Genomic DNA, 25532 nt, shown 5'->3' with positions numbered 1-25532 from the left:
ACCTGTTCAAACCTATCCAGTTTCTTATCTATTTGAAGTATCTATCCATACATTTACCATTACCATTGTTAAGTCAACAGATTGTTAGCACTAAAAGGAACCTTACAAAGCACCAACTCAAATTGTTGATTTTATATATGGGGAAATTGAGGCACAGATAGGTTAGGGATATGGGAGTTCCTTGAAGATAAGAATTTTTCATTTTCATATACAAATGTTAGACCAAAAATAGATGACTTCTAGTGCAGTACATGACAGATAGTAGGTGCTTAATAAATACTTGTTGAATTCAACTGAATTACCAAAGGTCATACCCTTAGTGACAGATAACCCATTAAAACCCAGATTTCCTGACTGCTATATCTTTCCACTATATCAGTTTAACTAATCTTTTTTTTTTCTTTTCTTTTTAAAAAGCTTTTTAGTTTTTATAAAAGTTTTTCATTTTTGAAACATATGAATAGATAATTTTCAACATACACCCCTGCAAAACTTTGTGTTCCAAATTTTTTCTCCATCTCTTCCCCCCTTCCCCTAGATGGCAACTATTCCAATATATGTTAAACATGTGCAATTCTGTACATATTTCCACAATTATCATGTTGCACAAGAAAAATAAAATCAAAAAGGAAAAAAATGGGAAAGAAAACAAAATGCAAGAAAACAAGAACAAAAAGTAAAAATACTATGCTGTGATCTACATTCAATCCCCACAATCTCTCTGGATGCAGATGGCTCTCTTCATCACAAGACAATTAGAACTGTTCTGAATCATCTCGCTATTGAAAAGAACCATATCCATTAGAAATGATCATCAATTTAATTCATCTTTGATCCCACTTATTTGAATAATTTATTTAATTTGAAGCAAATAGTTATTTTAAAATTTTTAAAAATCATATCTATTGTTAATTTAAGTAAATGAGCAGCACAAAGCTAATTTTCAATATTTTATCCTACCAGCTCTCTAAGTATCTTTGGCCCTGGGCTCACTATCCTCCTGATTACAGTCATAAGTTTCACCTTGGAATGACTGTCACTTTTTCTTCTATTTTCTCTCCCCTTGAATTTTCTCTCCTCTACTTATCTGCACATCTTTCCTGTAAATCCAGTAACTTAGTCAACATGATACCATAGTTGTTTTTATTCCCGGACATTCAGATAACAAGTTAATCACAGTTTTAAAAGTATGTGTCATTAGTACTTCATTCTTTTAGCTTTCTGCCAAAGGCTAAATCTGTTTCTGACTTCACATTGAAAAGCATTTTGGAAATGTATTGTTTTATCTGTGCATTATTTAAAAGTTTTTCAACATTAATCTCTTACCCTAGCACACTTAAGCAAGCTAGAAGATGAATCCCATTATTGTGACTGAATAACAGGAGACAGCAGTTTCTGTCATATCCATATCCTTAGCTTGCTACATTAGAGACTTTAGGGAATTTCCCCCTTGGATGACATCTGGGATTTTCTTTGGGTGTAACTGAGTTATCTCACTCCCAATGGGAGTGTTTCTTTCAGTATACAATAAGAGGAGTGCATTGTCCAGTATATATTCCAATATGCATTCTTTCTCTGTTTTCTGTTTTGCTATCAGCCTGGATGTATGTGTTTCTTTGCTGGTTGTTCTGTGTGTGTTTGATGGGGAAAGGGTCAAGTCTTAAACATGAATGAACAGCATCCCTTTCCTCATGAATGAACAACAATCAGAACTTTGGCTTAAACCTGACAAATATATCCCCTAAATTAACAATATTTAAGAAGCAGAAAGATATAATTCTGAGTAGATCAATGTGGCCAAACCTTGTCCTAATTTCTTGCTTCTCTTGGCAGCAAATTGTTGTTATTTATGGGGAGACATCAGGGAGGTGATGCTATGACATGCAAGTGAGATGGATGTGAGGGAGGGTTATACAAGACCACCTACCTCACTTTCCCCTCCAGAGCCATCTGGGTCCAGTGGTAAGATAGAGATCAATATGATTGGAGATGTACCTGGATGAAATGGGAGTTGGTGACCTTTTTTAGCTAAGGTTTTCAACAGATAAGGTCTCCCTTAAAGAAGGATGGAAGAGAGGCTAGAAATGTTTATTCTGCTCCTCTTTAAGCCATGTAATGCCACAACCATGCTAATGTGGACAGACTTACTAAACTTATCTATGTTGTATTTCAGTTTCTAAGACCATTCCTAGTGTTCAAAGAAAAATCTCAAGAAAAATTGATTTTTGTTGTATATCATGTCTTCCTTCTGGAAGCTTAGCATATTTTTTCCTTTGTTGTTGTTTTGAAGATGGCTAATCATTCTTGTTCCTGAATAAATTGAGTTGTAACTTTTGTCTTTTATTCAGTTTCTATAGATTGAATCTATTTATTTTTTTTATGATTCTGGGAATATTTCTTAAATAATTCTCTCAGTAGAGTGATCAGATTTTTTTTAGTTTGGTGTTTTCAAGTATCCCAGTAATTCTGAAGTGGTTGTTTTCAGTCATTTTCAATGAGGTTTAAATTCTGCGTGCCCATTTGAGATTTTCTTGGCAAAGATACTAGAGTAGTTTGCCATTTTCTTCTCTGGTTCATTTTACAGATGAGAAAATTAAGGTAAACAAGCGAGTAACCCAGGATCACACAGCTAATAAGTGTCTAAGACCAAATTTGAACTCGGGAAGATGAAACTTCCCAACTCCAGATCTAGAAAGCTATCCCTTTGCACCACATAATTAAAATGAAGTGAGGCAAATGTACATTCTAGATATGGGAGATAGAAGTACAAAGTAATAATAAAGGGTGTGATACAATATCACAATAAGTAATTCTGTTAAGCCTACAGAAAAAGAACTGATCCCTAAGTGCTGCTTGGTTCCCTCCTTGTCAGCTATTTATTTCAGTTTGAAATAGTTTCATTTGAAAAGTTTATTTCAGATGAAAATCAATGAGTCTAGACACAATTACATTGAGCTCCTAGTCAAGAAAATCCCCAGTAACTAGACAGAGTTTTGCTCTCTGACTAACTTCACATTTATATCTTTTTAAAAATAACTTTTTATTGATTTACTTTTTTATATACAACCACTTTCCCCACCTTAATGGTATTCCTTCCTGTCCCCCTCCCAGAAAACTAGTTCACATAGTAAATAGTATTTTTTAGACAAAAAATAATAAAAATAAAAAAGAAGAAAAAAAAAATCAGAACCAATCAGTTCATTGAAAATGTCTAAAAACACATGTAATGTACAATCTTGTGGACCTCTTATCTCCATTATGGCAGGGCTAGGCAGCAATGAAGTAATCTTTTCACATTTCTTCTTTCTAATTTTGCAACCTTGACTTTTGATTGCACAGCTGTGTATATAGTTGTTCTTTTCATTTATGTTGTAACCATTGTATATATTGTTTTCTTTGTTTGACATTTGCACTTTGCTCTCACTCAGCTATAATTGCACAATTCCATAAAAATAGCATTCTCACCTTGTCAAAGAACCAGAGCCAATAGGATTGATTTTAACCACTTACTGGAAATTGAATTAAATATTTGAAAATAATAAGTAGACTATTTTGGTAAGGCAGTACAGGTCAGGAAAGAGAATGAGATTTAATGATGTTGGAGAGAGGAGCATTTATTAAGCACTCACTATGTTCTAGGCACTCTGTTAAATGCCTTACAAATATTTTGTCATTAACAGGAAAGGCAAAATGATGCTAGATTGTTAAATGATTTATATTTAATATTAGAGGGAAAAGGGAGCCATTGAGTAGGAGAGTGATCATATCTGTACATAAGGAAAATCATTTTGGCAACTGTTACAGATTGCTTTCTTCCTAGAGTCGTTTTCCTGTTGAAACTGATCAGTACTGAGATGCTGGGACATGCCATTTTATAGTGTCTGTAGGCTCAAGAGAAGGGGAAAATATTGCCTATTTTAAGAGGAAAGAACTATTTGGGGACATTCAAAATCTACTCTGCTATAAATAGAAAGTCATTCTTTGGAGCCATTCACTCAAGGACTCGTTCAGACAGAAAATATAATTTGGGGGTATAGAGAAGAATTCATATACCTCGCATTCTTTAGATAGACAATAATAAAATATCTATGTAAATTGCAATATTATCACTGATACCTAATAACAATAGCCTCTGAACTTAGTGAAACCTTTTGAAAATTAAACTTATAATCTTTGAGCCATGCCTTCTTCTCCTGTGCTCCCTCCAAGGTGACTCAAAGTCACTTCAAGCTTCCAGGCTATCAGGACTTCCAGCCAAGATGGTCGCAAGGAGGCATACAACTGCTTGAGCTCCATGTTTTCTCTCAGAATTTACTTCATGACAAGCCTCAGAATTAATGCTTGACCAGAAAAAAAACCCACAAGTAATTACCAACAGAAGACATCCTTGAAATTCACCAGAAAAGGTCTGTGTTTCCTCAGGGGAGGGGACAAACAGATGGGGCGCAGGCTGAGGGCAAGCAGTGAGAGCGAGGCAGGCTGTTCACACTGCTCAGACCAGAGGGGGGAAGGGTACGACCTCTGCCATTTCTGCAGAACACCCTTTAACCCAACGTGGATATTCCGAGTTGGCAGCAAGCCAGGATCAGCAGAGAAGGTGTAAACACAGGAAGTAAAGAATAAAACCCCCAGAAAGCTAGCATCTCTCCGGACCTGACTACCCTCACCCCCACCCAGAGTGACTCAGCACATTCTTAGAGCCTCAGAGCGCAGACTCATCGCAGCCATTTCCTGTCAACTTGTTTTCTTCGATTCCCACTCTGACAGAATGAACAAAAAATTTAAAAGGGCTCTAACCATTGACAGTTTCTGTATAGATAGAGAGCAGACTTCAAACTTTGAGGAGACTAAAAGAAGACTGTCTCAAGAGGAATCCCCTAAGGGGGATATGAACTGCTCCTCCATACACAAGACTCTCTTAGAGGAAATCAAAAAGGTTCTCACAAGAGAGCTAGAAGAGAAATGGGAAAAGGAAAGGGAAGCATGGCAAGATCTGGAGAAGTCATCCAGAGTGGATAAAGAGATCAAATCATTGAGAAATAAAATTAGTGAGTTGGAAAAAGAAAACAGCTCTCTAAAAAATAAAATTGATGAAATGGAAAAAAATTCCATAGAAAATAAAAACCCAATTGGACAATTACAAAAAGATATTTAAAAAGTGAGTGAAGAAAATACATCATTGAAAATTAGAATCGGACAAGTAGAATTGAATGACTCAAGGAGAAACCAAGAAGTAGTCAAGCAGAAAAATGAAACAATAGAAAAGAATGTCAAGTACCTTATTAGGAAGACAACAGACCTGGAAAACAGATCTAGGAGAGACAATTTGAGAATAATTGGACTCCCTGAAAAATGTGAGGAAAAAAAGAGCCTGGACACTATTTTCCAGGAAATTATCAAAGAGAACTGCCCAGACGTTTTGGAAACAGATGGTAAAATAGACATTGAAAAAATTCATCAGTCACCTACTGAAAGGGACCCTAAAATCAAAATGCTAAGAAATATAGTGGCCAAGTTCAAGAACCATCAGACGAAGGAAAAATATTGGAAGCTGCTAGAATAAATCAATTCAGATATGGAGGAGCCACAATAAGGATTACCCAGGATCTAGCAGCATCCACATTAAAGGAGCGAAGGGCCTCAAATATGATATTCTGAAAGGCTAAGGAACTTGGTATGCAGCCAAGATTAATTTACCCAGCAAAAATGAGCATCTCTTTCCAGGGAAGAAGATAGACATTTAATGAAATAAATGAATTCCATCTATTCTTGATGAAAAAACCAGATCTACACAAAATATTTGATCTTCAAATACAGAACTCAAGAGATTTCTAAAAAGGTAAAAATAAATCTTGAGAACAATATTTCTGCCATAAAGATATGTAAAGAACACATGTATAATTTGTCCTAGAAACTAGAGGTGGAAAGGAAAGTATATCATAAAAAAGGGTAAAGTGGTGGTTCTACATCTCATGAAGAGGCAAAGATAACCTATTTTATCTGAGAGAAAGAAAGGAGGGGGATGAACATAGTGTGTTATGGTGAAACTCCTTCCACTTCATTGAAAAGTGGGAGGAAAGGAGTAAGCTAAGGGGAAGTGAATACAGAAATTGTGAGGAAAAGGGGTAAAATAGGGGGAGGAACTTTAAGGTGGGGGAGGGGTACTAAAAAGGGAGGGCTGTGAAAAGCAAGTGGTGCTCACAAGTTTAATACTGGGGAGGGGGGTAAGAGAGAAGGAAAGGAGAAAAGCATAAGCAGGGGTTAACAGGATGGCAAGCAATATAGAAATAGTCACTTTAACCATAAATGTGAATGGGGTAAATTCCCCCATAAAGAGGAAGCAGTTAGCAGACTGGATTAAAAGTCAGAATCCTACAATATGTTCTTTACAGGAAACACATGAAACAGGGTGATACATTCAGAATAAAGGTACAAGGGTGGAGCAGAATCTACTATGCTTCAGGTGAAGCCAAAAAAGCAGAGGTAGCCATCCTCATCTCAGATCAAGCAAAAGCAAAAATTGATCTAATTAAAAGAGATAAGGAAGGGCATTATGTCTTGCTAAAGGGTAGCATAGATAATAAAGCAGTATCAATATTAAACATATACTCATCAAGTAGTACAGCATCTAAATTCTTAAAAGATAAATTAAGAGAGCTGCAAGAAGAAATAGACAACAAAACTATAATAGTGGGTGATCTCAACCTTGCACTCTCAGAATTAGATAAATCAAACCACAAAATAAATAAGAAAGAAGTCAAAGAGGTAAATAGAATACTAGAAAAGTTTGATATGATAAATCTTTGGAGAAAACTAAATGGAGACAGAAAGGAGTTCACTTTCTTCTCAGCAATTCATGGAACCTATACAAAAATTGATCATATAGGACATAAAAACCTCAAAATTAAATTCAGTAAGGCAGAAATAGTAAATGCATCCTTTTCAGTCCACAATGCAATGAAAATTACATTCAATAAAAAGCCAGGGGAAAATAGACCAAAGAATAATTGGAAACTAAATAATCTCATACTAAAGAATGATTGGGTGAAACAGCAAATCATAGACATAATTAATAACTTCACCCAAGAAAATGACAATAATGAGACATTATACCAAAATGTGTGGGATACATCCAAAGCAGTAATAAGGGGAAATTTTATATCTCTAGAGGCCTACTTGCATAAAATAGAGAAAGAGAAGGTCAATGAATTGGACTTACAACTAAAAATACTAGAAAAGGAACAAATTTAAAACTCCCAGAAACATGAAACTTGAAATTCTAAAAATAAAAGGAGAGATTAATAAAATTGAAAGTAAAAAAAAAAAAAACTATTGAAATAATTAATAAAACTAAGAGTTGGTTCTATGAAAAAACCAACAAAATAGACAAACCCTTAGTAAACCTGATTAAAAAATGGAAAAAGGAAAAGCAAATTGTTAGTCCTAATAATGAAAAGGGAGAACTCACCACAAATTAAGAGGAAATTAGAACAATAGTTAGAAGTTACTTTGCCCAACTTTATGCCAATAAATTCGATAACTTAAATGAAATGGAAAAATACCTTAAAAAATATAGCTTTCCCATATTAACAGAGGAAGAAGTAAATAGTCTAAATAGTCTCATTTCAGAAAAAGAAATAGAACAAGCTATTAACCAACCCCCTAAGAAAAAATCACTATATTTTTTGGCATTTTGATTTTAGGGTCCCTTTTAGTAGGTGATCGATGAATTCTTTCAATGTCAATTTACCCTCTGTTTTCTAAACATCTGGGCAGTTCTCTTTGATAATTTCCTGGAAAATAGTGTCCAAGCTCTTTTACTCATTATATTTTTTAGGGAGTCCAATTATTCTCAGATTGTCTCTCCTAGATCTCTTTTCCAGTTCTGTTGTTTTCCCAAGAAGGTACTTGACATTTTTCCCATTGTTTCATCTTTTTGGTTTTGCTTGACAGATTCTTGGTGTCTCCTTGAGTCATTCAATTCCATTTGTTCAATTCTGATTTTCAATGAATTATTTTCTTCATTCACTTTTTAATATTTTTTTCTAATTGTCCAAATGAGTTTTTAAGTTAAGTTTTAAAGTTTTGTTCTATGGAATTTTTTTTCTATTTCACCATTTTTATTTTTTAAAGAGCTACTTTCTTTTTCCAACTCACTAATTCTGTTTTTCAAGTATTTGATTTCTTTATCCACTCTATCTTTAAATGAGTGGGATGACTTACCCAGACTCTCTTGCCAAGCGTACCTTTCCTTTTCCCATTTTTCTTCTAGCTCTCTTGTAAAAGCCTTTTTAATTTTTTATATGAGAGTTTTGTGTGTTGAGTATCAGATCATATCCCCTTTGAGGATTCATCTGGAGACACTCTATTTTTAGTCTCCTCAGGGTTTAAAGTCTGCTCTCTATCCATAGAGAAGCTATCAATGGTTAGAGTCCTTTTTAAATTTTTTGCTCATTTTGTCAGAGAAGAATCAAAGAAAACAAACTAATAGGAAAAAAATGGAGTCTGCTTTTTTTTTTGGGGGGGGACTGGATGGTGTTACCAGGTTTTCTCTACAACGTGGGGGGTAGCAGTAAGGCACTAGCAGGACAGCAATAGCTGCACTGGGTCTGCGCTCTGAGACTCTGAGACTCTAAGAGTGTGCTGAGACACTCCAGGTGGGGTGACCAGATACTGAGAGACACCCTGGCTTTTCAGGGTTATAATCTTTACCTCCTTTGTTTATAGCTTCTCTGCTGATCCTGGCTTGCTTCCAGTACAAAATAGCCACACTGTGGTAAAGTTTTTTCTGCATAAACAGCAGAGATCACACCCCTTCCTTCTCCAGCCTGCTCAGTATGAGGTGCCTGCCCTCAGGCTGTGCCCAATCTGGTCGATCCCACTCCAGAGCAAAGACAGATTTTTTTCTGGAGAATTTCAAGGATGTCTTCTATTGGTAATTATTTGTGGTTTTTTTTTTTTTTTCCAGTCAAGCACTAATTCCAAGGCTAGTCATGAAATAAATTCTGAGAGCAAAGATGGAGATTAAGTAGTTGTGTGTGTCCTCTCCACCATCTTGGCTAGAAGTCCTTGCATCTAAATTCTTAAAGGAGAAATTAAGAGAGTTGCAAGAAGAATTAGACAGCAAATATATAAAAGTGGGAAATCTCAACCTTGCACTCTCAGAATTAGATAAATCAAGCCATAAAATAAATAAGAAAGAAGTCAAAGAGGTAAAATAGAACACTAGAAAAGTTAGGTATGATAGGTCTTTGGATCAAACTAAATGGAGACAGAAAGGAGTATACTTTTTTCTTGGCAGTTCATAGAACCTATACAAAAATTGACAATATATTAGGACATGAAAAACTCAAATTCAAATGCAGAAAGGCAGAAATAGTAAATGCATACTTTTCAGATCACAATGCAATGAAAATTACATTCAATAGAAAGCCAGGGGAAAATAGACCAAAAAATAATTGGAAAGTAAATAATCTCTTCCTAAAGAAGGATTGAGTAAAACAGTAATATGGGACAATTTTATATCTTTAGAGGTCTATTTGCATAAAATACAGAAAGAGAAGGTCAATGAATTGGGCTTGCAACTAGAAAAGCTAGAAAAGGAGCAAATTAAAAAACCCCAGTCAAACACTAACCTTGAAATTCTAAAAATAAAAGTGAGAGAATAATAAAATTGAAAGCTAAAAAAAAAAAACTATTGAATTAATAAATAAAACTAAGATTTGGTTCTATGAAAAACCCAACAAAATATATTAACTCTTAGTAAATTTGATTAGAAAAAGCAAAGAGGAAAATCAAATTGTTAGTCTTAAGAATGAAAAGGGAGAACTTTCCACTAATGAAGAGGAAATTAGAGCAATAGTTAGGAATTAATTTGCCCAACTTTATACCAATAAATTCAATAACTTAAATGAAATGGAAGAATACCTTAAAAATGTAGCTTGCCCAGATCAAAAGAAGAAGTAGTAAATTGGTTCAACAATCCCATTTTACAAAAAGAAATTGATTATATCAAATTAAAAAGCTTTTGTACAAACAAAACTAATGCAAACAAGATTAGAAGGGAAGCAATAAAGTGGGAAAACATTTTTACTTTTAAAGATTCTGATAAAGGTCTCATTTCCAAAATATATAGAGAATTGACTCTAATTTATAAGAAATCAAGCCATTCTCCAATTGATAAATGGTCAAAGGATATGAACAGACAATTTTCAGATGATGAAATAGAAACTATTTCTATTCATCTGAAAGGGTGTTCCAAATCACTATTGATCAGAGAAATGGACCACTACATACCTATCAGATTGCCTAAGAAGACAGGAAAAGAGAATGATGAATGTTGGAGGGGATGTGGGAAAAGTGGGACACTGATGCATTGTTAGTGGAGTTGTGAAAGGATCCAACTATTCTGGAGAACAATTTGGAACTATGCTCAAAAAGTTATCAAACTGTGCATACTCTTTGATCCAGCAGTGTTACTACTGGGCTTACATCCCAAAGAGATATTAAAGAAGGGAAAGGGAGTTGTATGTGCAAAAATGTTTGTGGCAGCCCTTTTAGTAGTAGCTAGAAACTGGAAATTGTATGGATGCCCATCAATTGGAGAATGATTGGGTAAATTGTGGTATATAAATGTTATTAAATATTATTGTTCTGTAAGAAATGACAAGCAGGATGAATACGTAGAGGTTTAGAGAAACTTACATGAACTGATGCTAAGTGAAATCAGCAGAACCAAGAGATCATTATACACTTCAACAACAATAATATATGAGGATTTATTCTGATGGAATTGGATATCCTCAACAATGAGAAGACCATATTCAGTTCCAATTGATCAGTGATTGACAGAATAAGCTACAGCCAGAGAAAGAACACTGAGAAATGAACATGGACTACTTGCATTTTTATTTTTCTTCCCAGGTTAATTTTACCTTCTGAATTTGATTTTTATTGTGCAACAAAAGAACTGTATGGATCTATGTTAGGATTACTAGGTGAGAACTCAGGTTGTCTGGACAGTGACAAGGTGAGAATTCAGGCTAACCATTTTAGCCAGTAGTCCTTTATTTCAGGAAGCACAAGAATCTCATTCTAAATATCATCAGGCTGCTCGAGCTTTACGTTTACAATTTGGAATCACAAGAGAGGAAGCTAGGAGCATAGTAAAAAGCTGTACAACTTGTCTTCCTTTCCATGCTCCTACACTCCCTCCAGGGAAGAATCCTCATGGTTTGAGACCCAATGAAATCTGGCAAATGGATGTGACCTATTATAAATCTTTTGGTCATCTATCTTTTATCCATGTCATGGTAGACACCTTTTCAGGATTCACATTTGCAATGCCAGCAGCAAAAGAGACAGCCCAAGTGGTCACTGAATTCCTTACACAAGCATTTGCAATTATGGGTGTGCCACAAGCAATAAAAACAGACAATGGACCTGCATATACGTCCAAACATTTTACACACTTTTGTGCACAGTATAAGATTTTACATACCATGGGCATACCCTTTAATCCTCAAGGGCAGGCAATAGTAGAGAGAAGAAACAGAGATATTAAGACACTCCTCCAAAAACAAAAGAAAGGGGGAGCCACAGGTAGCCCTAGGGAACTTCTAAATTTAGTTCTCTATACCATTACTTTTCTAATTTTTGACAAAGATGCACTGGCTCCGGCAGACAGGTTTTATAACCCACCAGAAGGGCAGTGTCCAGTGCGAGCAGCTCCACTGTCCTTAGATAATCGCCAGGTGATGTGGAGAGACCCAGAAAGTGGTGAATGGAAGGGACCAGATAGGTTAACTGCCTGGGGGAGAAGGTTTGCTTGTATTTCTTCAGCAGGAGAAGGAATCAGATGGGTGCCAATGAGCCGTATTCTCCTTGTCCATCAGAGAGAGACAGAAAAAGAGAAAGACCTCAAAATAAAGGAGAAAATCTAAGAAACATCTCACACTGAAAGAGCATGGCTAATAAAAAGACTGTTAAAGAACTTTAAAACCAGCAGGAATCATTGGATTTCCTAACACAAGATGAGACTAATGGACAATGGACTTATGGACATTTATAAATTCTCAGTTAATGATTATTTGATCATGTTATTTGTTACATACTTCTAGCATGTATTATGGTATTATGTTACTATGTTACTATGTGCTTATTTATGTAATTATGTGTAATACCTCCCATATTGATGGATTTATGTTTCAAGGTCATGACTATCCTATGTTCTAAATCAAAAGAAAGGGGGAGATGTTAGGATTACTAGGTGAGAACTCAGGTTGTCTGGACAGTGACAAGGTGAGAATTCAGGTTGTCTGGACAATTACAAAGTGAGAACTCAGGTTGACTTGACAGTTCTCTGGCTCAGACCTTTGGCTTGGGCCTTTAAAGGGAGTTTACACCTTAGGAATTCTAAGAGGAGCAAGCTCATTGGTTGGAGTACTTCTTCCCAGAAGCCCTTGCATTATCCCACGCCCATTCTCTGGGAGGATAAAAGAGGACACCACTCCAGAGATAAGAGAAGTCTCTGCACTACATCTGCCTTGACGCAGCTCTCTGCAGGAAGGGAAGTCGGCTCTCTACAGGAAGAATCTGTCTGAGAGATTTGAGTTGACACAGCAGATCTCCCCCCAGAGAGCGATCGGCAGCGTCTGGAGACAACAGCACGCTATAGATCTATATACATATATTGTAATTAAGATGTACTTTAATATGTTTAACATATATGAGACTGCCTGACATATAGGGGAGTGGATGGAAGGAAGGAAGGGAAAAGTTGGAATAGAAGTGTTTGCAAGGGTCAAAGTTGAAAAATTACCCATGCATATGTTCTATCAATAAAAAGCTATTAAAAAATCTGAACATGGAAATCAAGTTCTTCCTAAGCCTTTTTCAGTTCTTCCAATACATGCGCATATCCTTTATTTTATTTTATTCATTTATTTTACTGATGCAATTGGTTTGTGACTTACGTAGGGTAACGCAGCTAGAAAGTGTTAAGTGTCTGAAGTCAGATTTGGACTCTGCTTCTTCTGACTTTGGGGCTGGTGCTCTATCCACTGCACCATCTAGCAGTTCCTCAAGCTCATATTCTTGGGTAGGTTTCTTTTTGATCCATGAATGAAAGATTTTATTTTTATCTTTACTTTAATAGAGGCAGTCATACAAGATATTTTTGAGTCCTAATTATATAAAGCTGGTGAATAATTTAAACTAAATTATTGTTGCATTAGAAGTGACATATGAAAAGCAAGATCATCATAAAAGTTATCTTCATCATCATCCCATCCTCATTTGAGTAATGGGCACATGAATATTTCTTCTAACAGACATGTCCTTAATAATATTGTGAGATTTTTTGAGCTCCAGGAGAGTAGGCACGGGCTAGTGTTAATGAAGCAGGGTGGGGACAAGGGCAGATGATAATAAGTGATGGAAAACATTTCTTGTCCAAACAGAAAATACTGCTGACATCAGTAGAGAGATATAGGGGACTGATGGAAGCATTCCTGGACCAAATGAAAAAACATAGTTGGAGCCGAGAGCCACAGAAGCCAACCAAGGGAGGAACAAGGAGGAAATCCAGAAGAAAGAAAAGTGTACTTTGACCTGACCTTGGTGTTGTTTCCTTACTGAGTTGGTTCTCAGCCAGAAATTGATGCTTTTAAGGCTATAGAACTTTATAGATCTCTGGGGAAGGCATTTAGTCAATATTGGGGTAAATTGCTGTATTTCCAGAGAAACTCAAGTTCTTTTACCACTTAGAATATGAGGTTGGGTATACTACTAAACCTTAGAGGTAGTACTATCAGGGAGGAAGTATACAAAGATCATAGGGAAGGCAGGCTGCTGGAGAGAAAGGGAGCATTTTTTACATCATTTCATAATACAGTAATTTAAGTATGAGTTCACTTTTTCATCTTTGCAAGGTATTAAAAAAATCCTTGTTCTTTATCTTATTCTTTATTAATTTAGTACTTTCTAGGGAAATAGCAACTATACAAGAGCTGGGCACAAATCTAACTCATATGTTCGCACATGAAATCCTAGATAGGAACATGAGCCAAAGAACATGATCATTAAAAATGATTCAAGAGAGAAACTTGGGTTTGCATGGGCTCAGACCATTGGAAAGAAGCCATAACCACTTAACTTGGTAAGTATAAATTAAATAGAATCAAGAGACAGCAAATGACATGAAAGCTAGTTTCTTTCAGCTTAGAAGACAAGTCTGACAGATTATCCTCTTCTTGCATACCTCAATCCATTCCTCTAAAAACTATTTCTTTCTAAATTAGGAACCTTCTGCATAGTTCCATAAGAAGTCCTTATTCTTCATATTCAAGGAAAGAGACAACATGGAAACAGGGAAGCATTTTGACCTTGTAGTCAGAAAGGCTGAATTAAAGTCCTGGGTCTAACATCTTAAGAGGTGATTAATTTTCCTCTGAGTCAGTTTTTTCATCTGTAAAAACAGGTTATTACTAGTATTCACAGCCTTATGTAGTTATTGCTTTGTAAAGCATGACAATAATGGGGTTAATTGTTATTAACCCTAGTTCTTTCATGCTTTGTCCAGATTTGTCCTAAATGTTTATCTCCAAATCTTCAAATGCACTTGCTTTCAAATCTCAGAGTAGCTTTGAATATGATGTGGGAAGAGACTTTGAAAAACTACTAGTGGTCATTCAATGATCTTATTTTTTAAATAAGGAAACTACAATCCAGTAAGGCTAAGATACAAGTTCAAACAGTGGGCAAGAATATGGGACAGAGAGATCAAGACAGAAAGACACAGAAATGAAAGAAATTTATAAAAAAATTTAATATTTTTTCTTTTTTAAAAAACATTATCACCATCTTTATGAATAAAATTGTTATATACCACACATTCTAAATATATATTTGGAATTTCTGAAATACAAAATTTCTGAAGTACATGATCAAAATTTATTATGCAAAATGAAATGCTGAAAAAATTTAAAATTAAATGCAAGGAAAATATAGCATGTATATGAGGATCAATAGTTGGTAAATTAACTCAACTTTATTTGCAAAAATAAAATATTCTTTTAACATTTTTAATAATAAAGGTCTCGAGATTGCCAAAGACTAAATCTTAATTGTGTGGCTAGTTTTATTTCCTTAAAGGAAATGATTGTGGTAAAAAAATTATATTTTAATAAACATACCAAGTAAAATACTATAAATTGCCCTTTCATCAGAGCATGTATTATATCCTGAACATTGTGCTAAGTATTAGAAATATAAAAACAAGATGGTTCCTACTCTCTAGGAGTTTACATTGTGATAAGGGATGACAACTTATAAAGAGGAACTAAAAAGTTCCAGGGAAAGAAAAGTACAGCATTGGGCCAAGACAGCTTAGTATAGAGCTGGAGTGTCCTGGAAAGTGTACCAGGAGTGAACAAGATTAGGACTTCTCATGATATCCAGGCAGGAATTCATCAGCAAGGAATTAATATCAATAAAAGAAAAGAATATCAAAAATTCATGATTTCAAGAGAGAGCAAAGGGTGGAAATGAGTCATGGGAGATGACTATCAACTAGGTTGTGATCCTACTCCTAGAGCTGATAATCAGGTCAGAGGATGTTCTCTCTTCTCCCTCCACCCCCTACCCTTATTGGATATGTGCTTCTCAAGAAAGTGAGGCATATACATTTTTTTCTCTTTGTGTTCCCAACATCTAGCATAGTACTTAGCATATAGTACATATTTAAAATTCATTTTCATTCATTCATTCATCCATCTTGGAAGTGTTCTATAACATAAGACCTGGATCAAAAATAAAATACATTCTAATTCTTTACCATCTCATAGTATTTTCATTATAGTCTTGAAGGGCATAGGTTCCTGAGGAAAACTTTCTTCAGAGCATCCTTCAGTTCCTTGTTTCTCAGGCTAAAGATGATGGGGCTTAGGAAGGGGGTGAGAACACTGTAGGAAATGCCCATCAGGGTATCTCCTTCTAGGGCTTCTAAAGCCTTCGATTTGAAGTGTACAACAGAAGAAAAAGCATAGTGTATAATCACCACAATAAGGTGGGAGGCACAGGTGGAGAAGGCTTTGTGTCGACCCTCAGCTGATGGAATCTTCAAGATGGTGGCCACAATAAAGATATAAGATAGAAGAATAAGGAGAAAGCAACCCAATAAAACTGTGATGAAGAGCACCCCAATCCCTATGGACACTGCTGAGGCATCTCCACAGGCAAGCTTCACCAACGGGGGTACGTGGCAGAAGAAATAATGGATCTCATTAGGCCCACAGAAGGTCAAATTGAAAATAGGAAGAGTCATCACTAGCCCCATGACTATACCACTTAGCCATGAGGAGGCCACCAGCCAAACACAAACCTGTGAGCTCATAAGCACATTGTAACGTAAGGGATGGCAAATGGCCACATAGCGATCATAGCCCATGATGGTGAGCAAGAAGCAGTGTGTGAGACCAAAGGCAAATGTGAAAAACATCTGGCTGGCACAACTCCAGAAGGAGATGATGTGATGAGTGGAGACCAGGTCAGCAAACATACGGGGATTAATAGCCATCGTGTAGGAGATTTCTGAGATAGAAAGAGTACACAGGAAGAAGTACATGGGCTTATGGAGACTCTGTTCATGCCATACAGCCAACATGATGAGAAGGTTGCCCAGAAGTGTGAATAAATACATCAGCAGAAAAAGCACAAAGAATGGCATCTGAAGTTGAGGGAATGGTGAGAATCCAATGAGGATAAATTCAGTCACTGTGGAATGGTTTTGCCCCAGCATAGAGACTATGGCAGAGGCATGAGAAAAATAAAGTTATTACTGAATCTCAGATTCTGAGAGTTGCAAGAGAATTCCAGAGAACATCTAGTCCAATCTCTATATAAACCTAAAATCTCTAGCATATCCCCAACAGGTTGTTACCAAGCTTCAACTGAAAAATCTCTAGTATTAAAGACCTCTTTACCTACACAAGTACACTATTGTGCTGTAGGATAGATCACTCTGTTAGCTTTGTCCAAATTCCCACTATTAGTAAGGACTTTAGTTGGGTATTGAGTTCAGTTTCTCAAGCTCCACATCTAGAGTTCTATCTATTGTAACTCACCAACTTGTTGCCTTCTCCCCCAGGGGTTACATTTTCCAATTCAACTGTATCCCAAACATTAATTGCTTCCCTTCTTGGCTATTCTATCATATCCTGTAGATGATTGTTTGTCATGCCACCTATCATGTCCTTTCCTTTTTTACAATGATTTTTATCCTTGCAACTTTTGCCTTTATCTCTTTCCTCTTTTGAATTATAAACCACACCACAACCTCACTTAGGTTATCTTCCTTTCTGACTCCCTTTTTCTGAGTCCTCATCTCTTCCACTAGCATGGAAATGAGGCTGTCTTTGACACAATATTTGCTAATCTAATGATGTTCCTTCCCCACCAAAATGGGGATTTTCTCTGTCCTCAAGAAACTTCAGGACCTTAAATCAGAGATTAAAGATTTAATATTGGAAGAGATCTTGGGGGTCAACTAAAAAACGTTCTTCATAGTACCAATGTGGAAACTGAAGAGTATGGAGGTGAAACAGCTACACAGAGTCTTTCCCTTTCCTGACCAGCTTAGATCCTTACAATGATTTCTTGACTATTAAGTAATAATCTGTGTTTTCATTTTCTCCCTAGTGTTCCTGGCATCAAGCAGAATGTGATTAATCCTCAATCCCCAAGAGAGTTTTCACATGGTCAAAGAGAAAAATCATATTTCCCCTAATTCACTTCTTCTCCATCCTAAGAATCTACAAGTCCCTCAATCCTTTCCCCCAATTGCCTTCATTTAAAAGGTCTTACAACTGGGAAATGTTTCTTCAGGGATCTGTCTGCATAAGGTCCTTCTCAGCCCTGATAGTCATTTTTCTAAAGGCTTTCCCATATCTGACATTCTCTGTTCAAGGGTCCTCCCAGGCTTAACTTGTATTCTAAGTTCCCTTCCAATCTTCATATTCCATGTTCTAAGCTCTCTCTTTCTCTCTCAGGGATATAATTCTGTTACTCTTAGCAGTGGCCAGAAATGATCACATTTATTCTGATGAATCCTGACCAGGTTAGATGATGTCTCCATCTTTCTGCCTCTGGACTTAGCAAAACTGTTCCCTCTCTCCTGTTTGCCTTCTCTTCCCTGCATCTATCACCTATGCAGTTTTCAAACTACCAAAGCCCATGTTTGTCTTCCCACTTGCAGAGGATCTCAAAAGTGTTTTGATTATTGGGATAAAGTAGAGGACAAATCTCTTCTCCTTGATGAAAGGGGAGAAGAAAATAGCTCACCTGAATGGGGTGAGAGTCCACAACCCTACTTACTGCTTATTGCTATCCAACTTGAGCTACTTCACCTGAAGCAAGGAATACGAATGTAGTAACTTCAAGCTTGGTTCCAGAGTAAAGAAAGAAGACTGGCCAGCTTGTCCATGAATGAGCAGTACATAAATCTAGAGTAGGAAAAGATCAGCATATTTATACCTTTCCTTTTCTTTAGATCTATTGCTTTCCCCAGGCCATAGAGGTTCCAGCTCCCACAGGGCATGATTCACTGCTTTTGGAAATAAATGTGCCCCCTAGAGAAATTTCAAGGAACTGACAGAGCTGAGCATGTTCCCCTTCTCACTAATTGCTGATTGCTGACAAGGGTGCAGCAATTATGCTAAAGTGCTTAAGCTTGAACTCCAGTGACTGGGACTCTGAAAGCTAATAACCAAAGTCCCAGCCCTGACTACCAGACCAGGAGGTGTCTCTTCAGAATAGTTGTGTTTGTTCCTGAGACTACTGAGGAAGACACTTTTTTCTTCTTGCTTTATTTGAGCTCCAGATTATCCAAACCTAATTTTTTGGATAAGGAAACATCAACAGGGCATAGAAAAGCTCCTTCTGGGGAAATAAAGACTACAGAACCTATGACTCTTGAAGGGGTTAGGGCAATTATATATGAAAGGAAACAAACATTTATTAACACATATTATGAATAAGGCACTGTTAAGTGCTTTCAAAAATCTTATTTAATCCTGTCAACGTCCTTGGGAAATAGTTGCTGTTATTGGGAAATAACTGCTATTATTATCTCCATATGACGATTAGAATAGGAGAATATTTATGGCAGTACTATTGAATTGAAAATAAGCATCAAGTGAAAGATGCATGAATGACTAGTTTAATATTGCTTTTTATCGTGTTTTATATACAAAACATATGCATAAGCAATTTTTCATCATTGACCCTTGCAAAAACTTCTGTTTCAACTTCCCCCCTCCTTCCCTCCATCCCCTCCCCTAGATGGCAGGTAGTTCCATACGTGTTAATATGTTAAATACAATATTTGTATACATATTTATATAGTTATCTTATTGTACAAAAAAGATCAGATTTAGAAAGAAGATAAAAATAGCCTGAGAAGAAAAAAAATGCAAGCAAAAAATAACAGAAAGAGTGGAAATGTTATGTTGTGGTCCATACTCATTTCCCAGTGTTTTTTCTCTGGGTGTAGCTGGTTCTATTAATTACAGATCAATATGGAACAGATTTGCAGCCTCCCATTGTTGAAGAGAGCTACGTCCATCAGAATTGATCATCATGTAGTATTGTTGTTGAAGTGTATAGTGATCTCCTGATTCTGCTCATTTCACTTAGCATTAGTTCATGTATGCTTCTCCAAGCCTCTCTGTATTCATCCTGCTAGTCATTTCTTATAAAACAATGATATTCCATAACATTCATATGCCACAATTTATTCAGCCATTCCCCAATTGGTGGGCATCCCTTCAATTTCCAGTTTCTAGCCACTATTAAAAGGGCTGCCACAACATTTTTGCACATAAGGATCCCTTCCCCTTCTTTAACATCTCTTTGGGATATAAGCTCAGTAGTAACACTGCTGGATCAAAGGGTATGAACAGTTTGATGACTTTTTGAGTATAGTTCCAAATTGCTCTCCAGAATGAATGGATCCATTCACAACTCCACCAACAATGCATCAGTGTCCCAGTTTTCCCGCATCACCTCCAATATTCATATTTCTTTTTTCCTGTCATCTTAGCCTATCTGATAGATATATAGTGGTGTCTCAGAGTTGTTTTAATTTATATTTATCTGATCAACAATGATTTGGAACACCTTTTCATATGACTAGAAATAGTTTCAATTTCTTCATTTGAAAATTGTCTGTTCATTTCCTTTGACCATTTATCAATTGGAGAATGGATTGATTTCTTATAAATTAGAGTCAATTCTCTATATATATTGGAGATGAGGCCTTTATCAGAACCGTTAGCTGTAAAAATGTTTTCCCAGTTTATTGCTTCCCTTCTAATCCTGTTTACATTAGTTTTATTTGTACAAAAGCTTTTTAATTTAATAAAATCTAAATTATCTATTTTGTGATCAATAATGACCTCTAGTACTTCTTTGGTCACAGATTATTTCCTCTTCCACAGGTCTGAGAGGTAAATGATTCTATCATTTTCTACTTTATGTATAATCTCATTCTTTATGCCTAGATCATAAACACATTTTGATCTTACTTTGGTGTATGGTGTTAAGTATGGGTCAATGCCTAGTTTCTGACATACTAATTTCCAAATTTCCCAGCAATTTTTGTCAAATAATGAATTGTTATCCCCAAAGCTGGGGTCTTTGTGTTTGTCAAACACTAGATTGCTGTAATTATTAACTATTTTGTCCTATGAATCTAACCTCTTCCACTGATCAACTAGTCTATTTCTTAGCCAATACAAATGGTTTTGGTGACTGCTGCTTTATAATATAGTTTTAGATTAGGTACAGCTAAACCAACTTCATTTGATTTTTTTTTTTTTCATTCGTTCCCTTGAAATTCTTGACTTTTTGTTCTTCAAGATGAATTTTGTTGTTATTTTTTTCTAGGTCATTAAAATAGTTTCTTGGGAGTCTGATTGGTATAACACGAAATAAATAGATTATTTTAGGGAGTATTGTCATCTTTATTATATTCACTCAACCTATCCAGGAGCATTTAATATTTTTCCAATTGCTTAGATCTGACTTTACTTGTGTAGAAAGTGTTTTGTGGTTTTGCTCATAAAGTTCCTGACTTTTCCTTGGCGGATAGACTCCCAAATATTTTCTTCTATCAACAGCTATTTTAAATGGAATTGCTCTTTGTATCTTTGTTGGATTTTGTTAGTGATGTATAAAAATGCTGAGGATTTATGTGGATTTATTTTGTATCCTGCAACTTTGCTAAAGTTGTAGATTATTTCTAATAGCTTTTTAGTACAATCTCTGGGGTTTTCTACACTACAAAGAGGGCTGCCACAAACATTCTTGCACATACAAGTCCTTTTCCCTTCTTTAATATTTCTTTGGGATATAAGCCCAGTAGTAACACTGCTGGATCAAAGGGTATACACAGTTTGATAATTTTTTCAGCATACTTCCAAATCGTTCTCCAGAATGGCTGGATGTATTCACAATTCCATCAACAATGAATTAACGTCCCAGTTTTCCCACATCCCCTCCAACATTCTCCATTATCTTTCCCTGTCATTCTAACCTATCTGACAGGTGTATAGTGATTTCTCAGAGTTGTCTTAATTTGCATTTCTCTGATTAATAATAACTTGGAACATCTTTCAGATGGCTAGAAATATTTCAATTTCTTTCTCTGATAATTGTCTGTTCATATCCTTTGACCATTTATCAATTGGAGTAATGGCTTGATTTCTTATAAATTAGAGTCAATTCTCTATATATTTTGGAAATGAGGCCTTTATCAGAACCTTTGACTGTAAAAATGTTTTCCCAGTTTATTGGTACTCTTCTAATCTTGAAATTCTTGACCTTTTATTTTTCCATATGAACTTTGTTGTTATTTTCTTTAGGTCATTAAAATAGTTTTGTGGGAGTCTGATTTGTATAGCACTAAATAAATAGATTAGTTTAGGTAGTATTGTCATTTTTATTATATTTGCTCTCCCTATCCAAGAGCATTTAATATTTTTCCAATTGCTTAGATTTGACTTTATTTGTGTGGAAAGTGTTTTGTAATTTTACTCATGTAGTTTCTGATTTTCCCTTGGCAAGTAGATTCCTAAATATTTTATAGTATCTGTAGTTACTTTAAATGGAATTTCTCTTTGCAACTCTAAATGTTGGATTTTGTTAGTGATATATAAGAATGCTGATGACTTATGTAGGTTTATTTTTTTCCTGCAACTTTGCTAAAGGTGTGGATTATTTCTAATAGCTTTTTAGTAGAATCTCTGGGGTTTTCTAAGTATACCATCATATCATCAGCAAAGAGTGATAATTTGGTTTCCTCATTACCTACTCTAATTCCTTTCATCTCTTTCTCAACTCTTACTGCCAAAGCTAGCATTTCTAATACAATATTGAATAGTAATGGTGATAGTGGGCAACATTGTTTCACCCCTGATCTTATTGGGAATGGTTGCAGTTTATCCACATTACATATGATGCTTACTGATAATTTTTAATAGATGCTACTGATTATTTTAAGGAAAAGTTCATTTATTCCTATACTCTCAACTATTTTTAATAGGAATGGATGTTGAATTTTATTAAATGCTTTTCTGCATCTTTTGAGATGTTCATATGGTTTTTGTTAATTTGGTTATTAATATGGTCAATTATACTAATAGTTTTCCTAATACTGAACCAGCCCTGCATTCCTGGGATTTACATATACTTTTATCCTAGGGATTTAGTCTTTTTGCTAATATCTTATTTAAAATTTTTGCATCAATATTCATTAGCAAGATTGGTCTATAATTTTCTTTCTCTGTTTTCAACCTTCCTGGTTTAGGTAAAAGTACCATGTCTGTGTCATAAAAGGAATTTGGTAGGATTCCTTCATTCCCTATTTTTTCAAATAGTTTATATAGCATTGGGGTTAATTGTTCTTTAAATATTTGATAGAATTCAAATATAAATCCATCTGGTCCTGGGGATTTTTTAAAGGGAGTTGATTAATTGATATAATAATGTCTCATCATTGTCATTATCTTGAGTGAAATTATTAATTGTGTCTATAATTTGCTGTTTCACCCAATTATTCTTTAAGATGAGATTATTTAGTTTCCAATTAGTTTTTGTTGAATGTAGTTTTTATTGCATCATGATCTCAAAAGAAAACATTTACTTTTTCTGCCTTCCTGTATTTAATTTTTAGGTCTTTATGTCCTGATATATGGTCAACTTTTGTATAGGTTCCATGAACTGCTGAGAAGAAAGTATACCCCTTTCTATCACCATTCAGTTTTCTCCAAAGAACTTTAATACCTATTTTTTCTAATATTCTATTTACCTCTTTAATTTCTTATTTGTGTTGTGGTTTGATTTATCTAATTCTGAGAGTGCAAGGTTGAGATCTCCCACTATTATAGTTTTGCTGTCTATTTCTTCTTATAACTCTCTTAACTTCTTTAGGAAGTTAGATGTTATACCACTTGGTGCATATATGTTTAGTATTGATATTGCTTCATTGTCTATGCTACCCTTTAGCAAGATACAGTTTCCTTCCTTATCTCTTTTAATTAGATCAGTTTTTGCTTTTGCTTGATCTGATATAAGGATAGCTCCCCCTGCTTTTTTGACGTCACCTGAAGCATAATAGATTCTCCTCCAGCCTTTTACCTTTACTCTGTATGTATCTCCCTGCTTTAAATATGTTTTCTGTAAACAACATATTGTAGGGTTCTGACTTTTGATCCAGTTTGCTATCTGCCTCTGGTTTATGGGAGAGTTCATCCCATTCACATTTATGGTTAAAATTACTAATTCTGTATGTCCTGCCATCTTATTATCCCCAGATTATTCTTTTCTTTTTCTTGCCCCCCTTACCCCCTTTCCCAGTATTAAACTTATGGGCACCATTTGTATCACATAGCTCTCCCTCTTTAGGATCCCTTTCTCCCCCCTTTGTATCTCTTCCCCTTTCTTGTACCCTTCCCTTTTTACTCTTTTTCTTTTTTCTTTTCCTCTCCCACTTTTTAATAGGATCAGAGAAGTTTCTCTGTAAAACAAATCTGTCAATTATTTTCTTTGAGCCAACTCTGATGAGAGTAACAGTCACACAATGTTCCTCCTCCTCTCTAAATTCCTCCAGATATAATAGGTTTCCTTTGCCTCTTCATGGGATGTAGTTTCCCTCTTTTTATCTCCTCTTTCCCCTTTTCCTGACACTATCATCCCCTTTCCATTTCTACTTCCCTTTTTTATGTTATATCAGTAAAGTCAAATTATACATGTACACTTTATGTATATCCACAACAGAAATACAGTTCTCAAGAGTTCTTTTTAGCTTTTTCTGCTTCTCTTGAGTCCTATGGTTGGAGATCAATTTTTTTGTTTGTTTGTTTAGATCTGTTTTTTTTTTTTTTTTTTTCCCTTAGAAACAAATGAAATTCATCTGTTTCATTAAATGTCCATTTTCTTCCATAGAAGAAAATGCTCAGCTTAGCTGGGTAGTTTATTCTTGGCTGCATTCCAAGTTCTTTTGCCTTTCAGAATATCAGATTCCAGGCCCTTCAATTCTTTAATGTGGAAGTATCCAGATTTTGAGTGATCCTTATTGTGGCAAATTTGAATTGTTTTTTTCTGGCTGCTTGTAATATTTTTCCTTAGTTTGATCGTTCTGAAATTTAGCCACTATATTCCCTGGAGTTTTTATTTTAGGGCCTTTTTCAGAAGGTGTTCGATGGATTCTTTGCCTATTTTACCTTCTGATTTTATTACATCTGGGCAGCTCTTTTTGATGATTTCTTGTAAAATAGTATCTAGGGTCTATTTTCCATCATAATTTTTGGGAAGTCCAATAATCCTCAGATTATCTCTCCTAGATCTCTTTTCCAAGTCTATTATTTTCCAAGTAGATATTTAACAGTTTTTCTAATTTTTCATTATTTATTTGTTTTTTTTTTTTTTGGTTTTGTTTGACTGATTCTTGATGTCTCAATAAATCATTCATTTCTATTTGTTCAGTTCTGATTTTAGCGAGTTCTTTTCTTCATTAGCTTTTGTTGATTCTTTTTGTATATGCTCAATTGAGTTTTTAAAGGAGTTGTTTTGCTCTATGGAATTTTTTTCCATTTCACTTATTTTATTATTATTTTTTTTTACTGAGTTATTTTCTTGGGAGTCCTTTATCTTTTCCAATTTGCAAATTCTGCTTTCCTTGGAGTTCTTTACCTTTTCCAATTCATAAATTCTGTTTCCCTGAACTTTCTGGGAGTTCTTTACCTTTTCCAATTCACATTTTAGGAAGTTGTTACTCTCTTACATAGCTTCTCTTTCCTTTTTCCATTTTTAATCTAGTTCTCTTTTAAGATTTTTTATAGTTTCAAGAGAGCTTTTTGTGTTGGGGACCAGGTTACATCCCCTGTGGGTTATTGCCTGGGGACAGTCTGCTATTAGTCTCCTTGAGGTTGAAAACCTGCTCTTCCTTCTGTATAGAAGCTATCATTCATTTTTTT

The 25532-nt window shown here is 35.3% G+C and overlaps 2 protein-coding genes across 2 annotated transcripts in view; one reads left to right on the top strand and one right to left on the bottom strand.

The window, feature by feature from the left end:
* The window catches only part of LOC141552035 (olfactory receptor 1f45-like), a 141901-nt gene that overhangs the window by 14405 nt on the left and 101964 nt on the right, over window positions 1-25532 (top strand). The window lies entirely within an intron of this gene.
* Window positions 15854-16801, bottom strand: LOC141552031 (olfactory receptor 10H1-like). The gene has a single exon (XM_074284405.1). It carries the CDS (start codon window positions 16796-16798, stop codon window positions 15854-15856), a length of 945 nt encoding a protein of 314 aa, XP_074140506.1. The 5' UTR covers window positions 16799-16801.

Source organism: Sminthopsis crassicaudata, chromosome 1 (assembly GCF_048593235.1).
Source record: "Sminthopsis crassicaudata isolate SCR6 chromosome 1, ASM4859323v1, whole genome shotgun sequence".
Lineage (NCBI taxonomy): Eukaryota > Metazoa > Chordata > Mammalia > Dasyuromorphia > Dasyuridae > Sminthopsis > Sminthopsis crassicaudata.
This window is presented reverse-complemented; position numbering and strand designations above follow the sequence as displayed.

Bases quoted from the DNA above. Each gene is read 5' to 3' on its own strand.
- LOC141552031 (XM_074284405.1), bottom strand. From the start codon at position 16,798: ATGCTGGGGCAAAACCATTCCACAGTGACTGAATTTATCCTCATTGGA.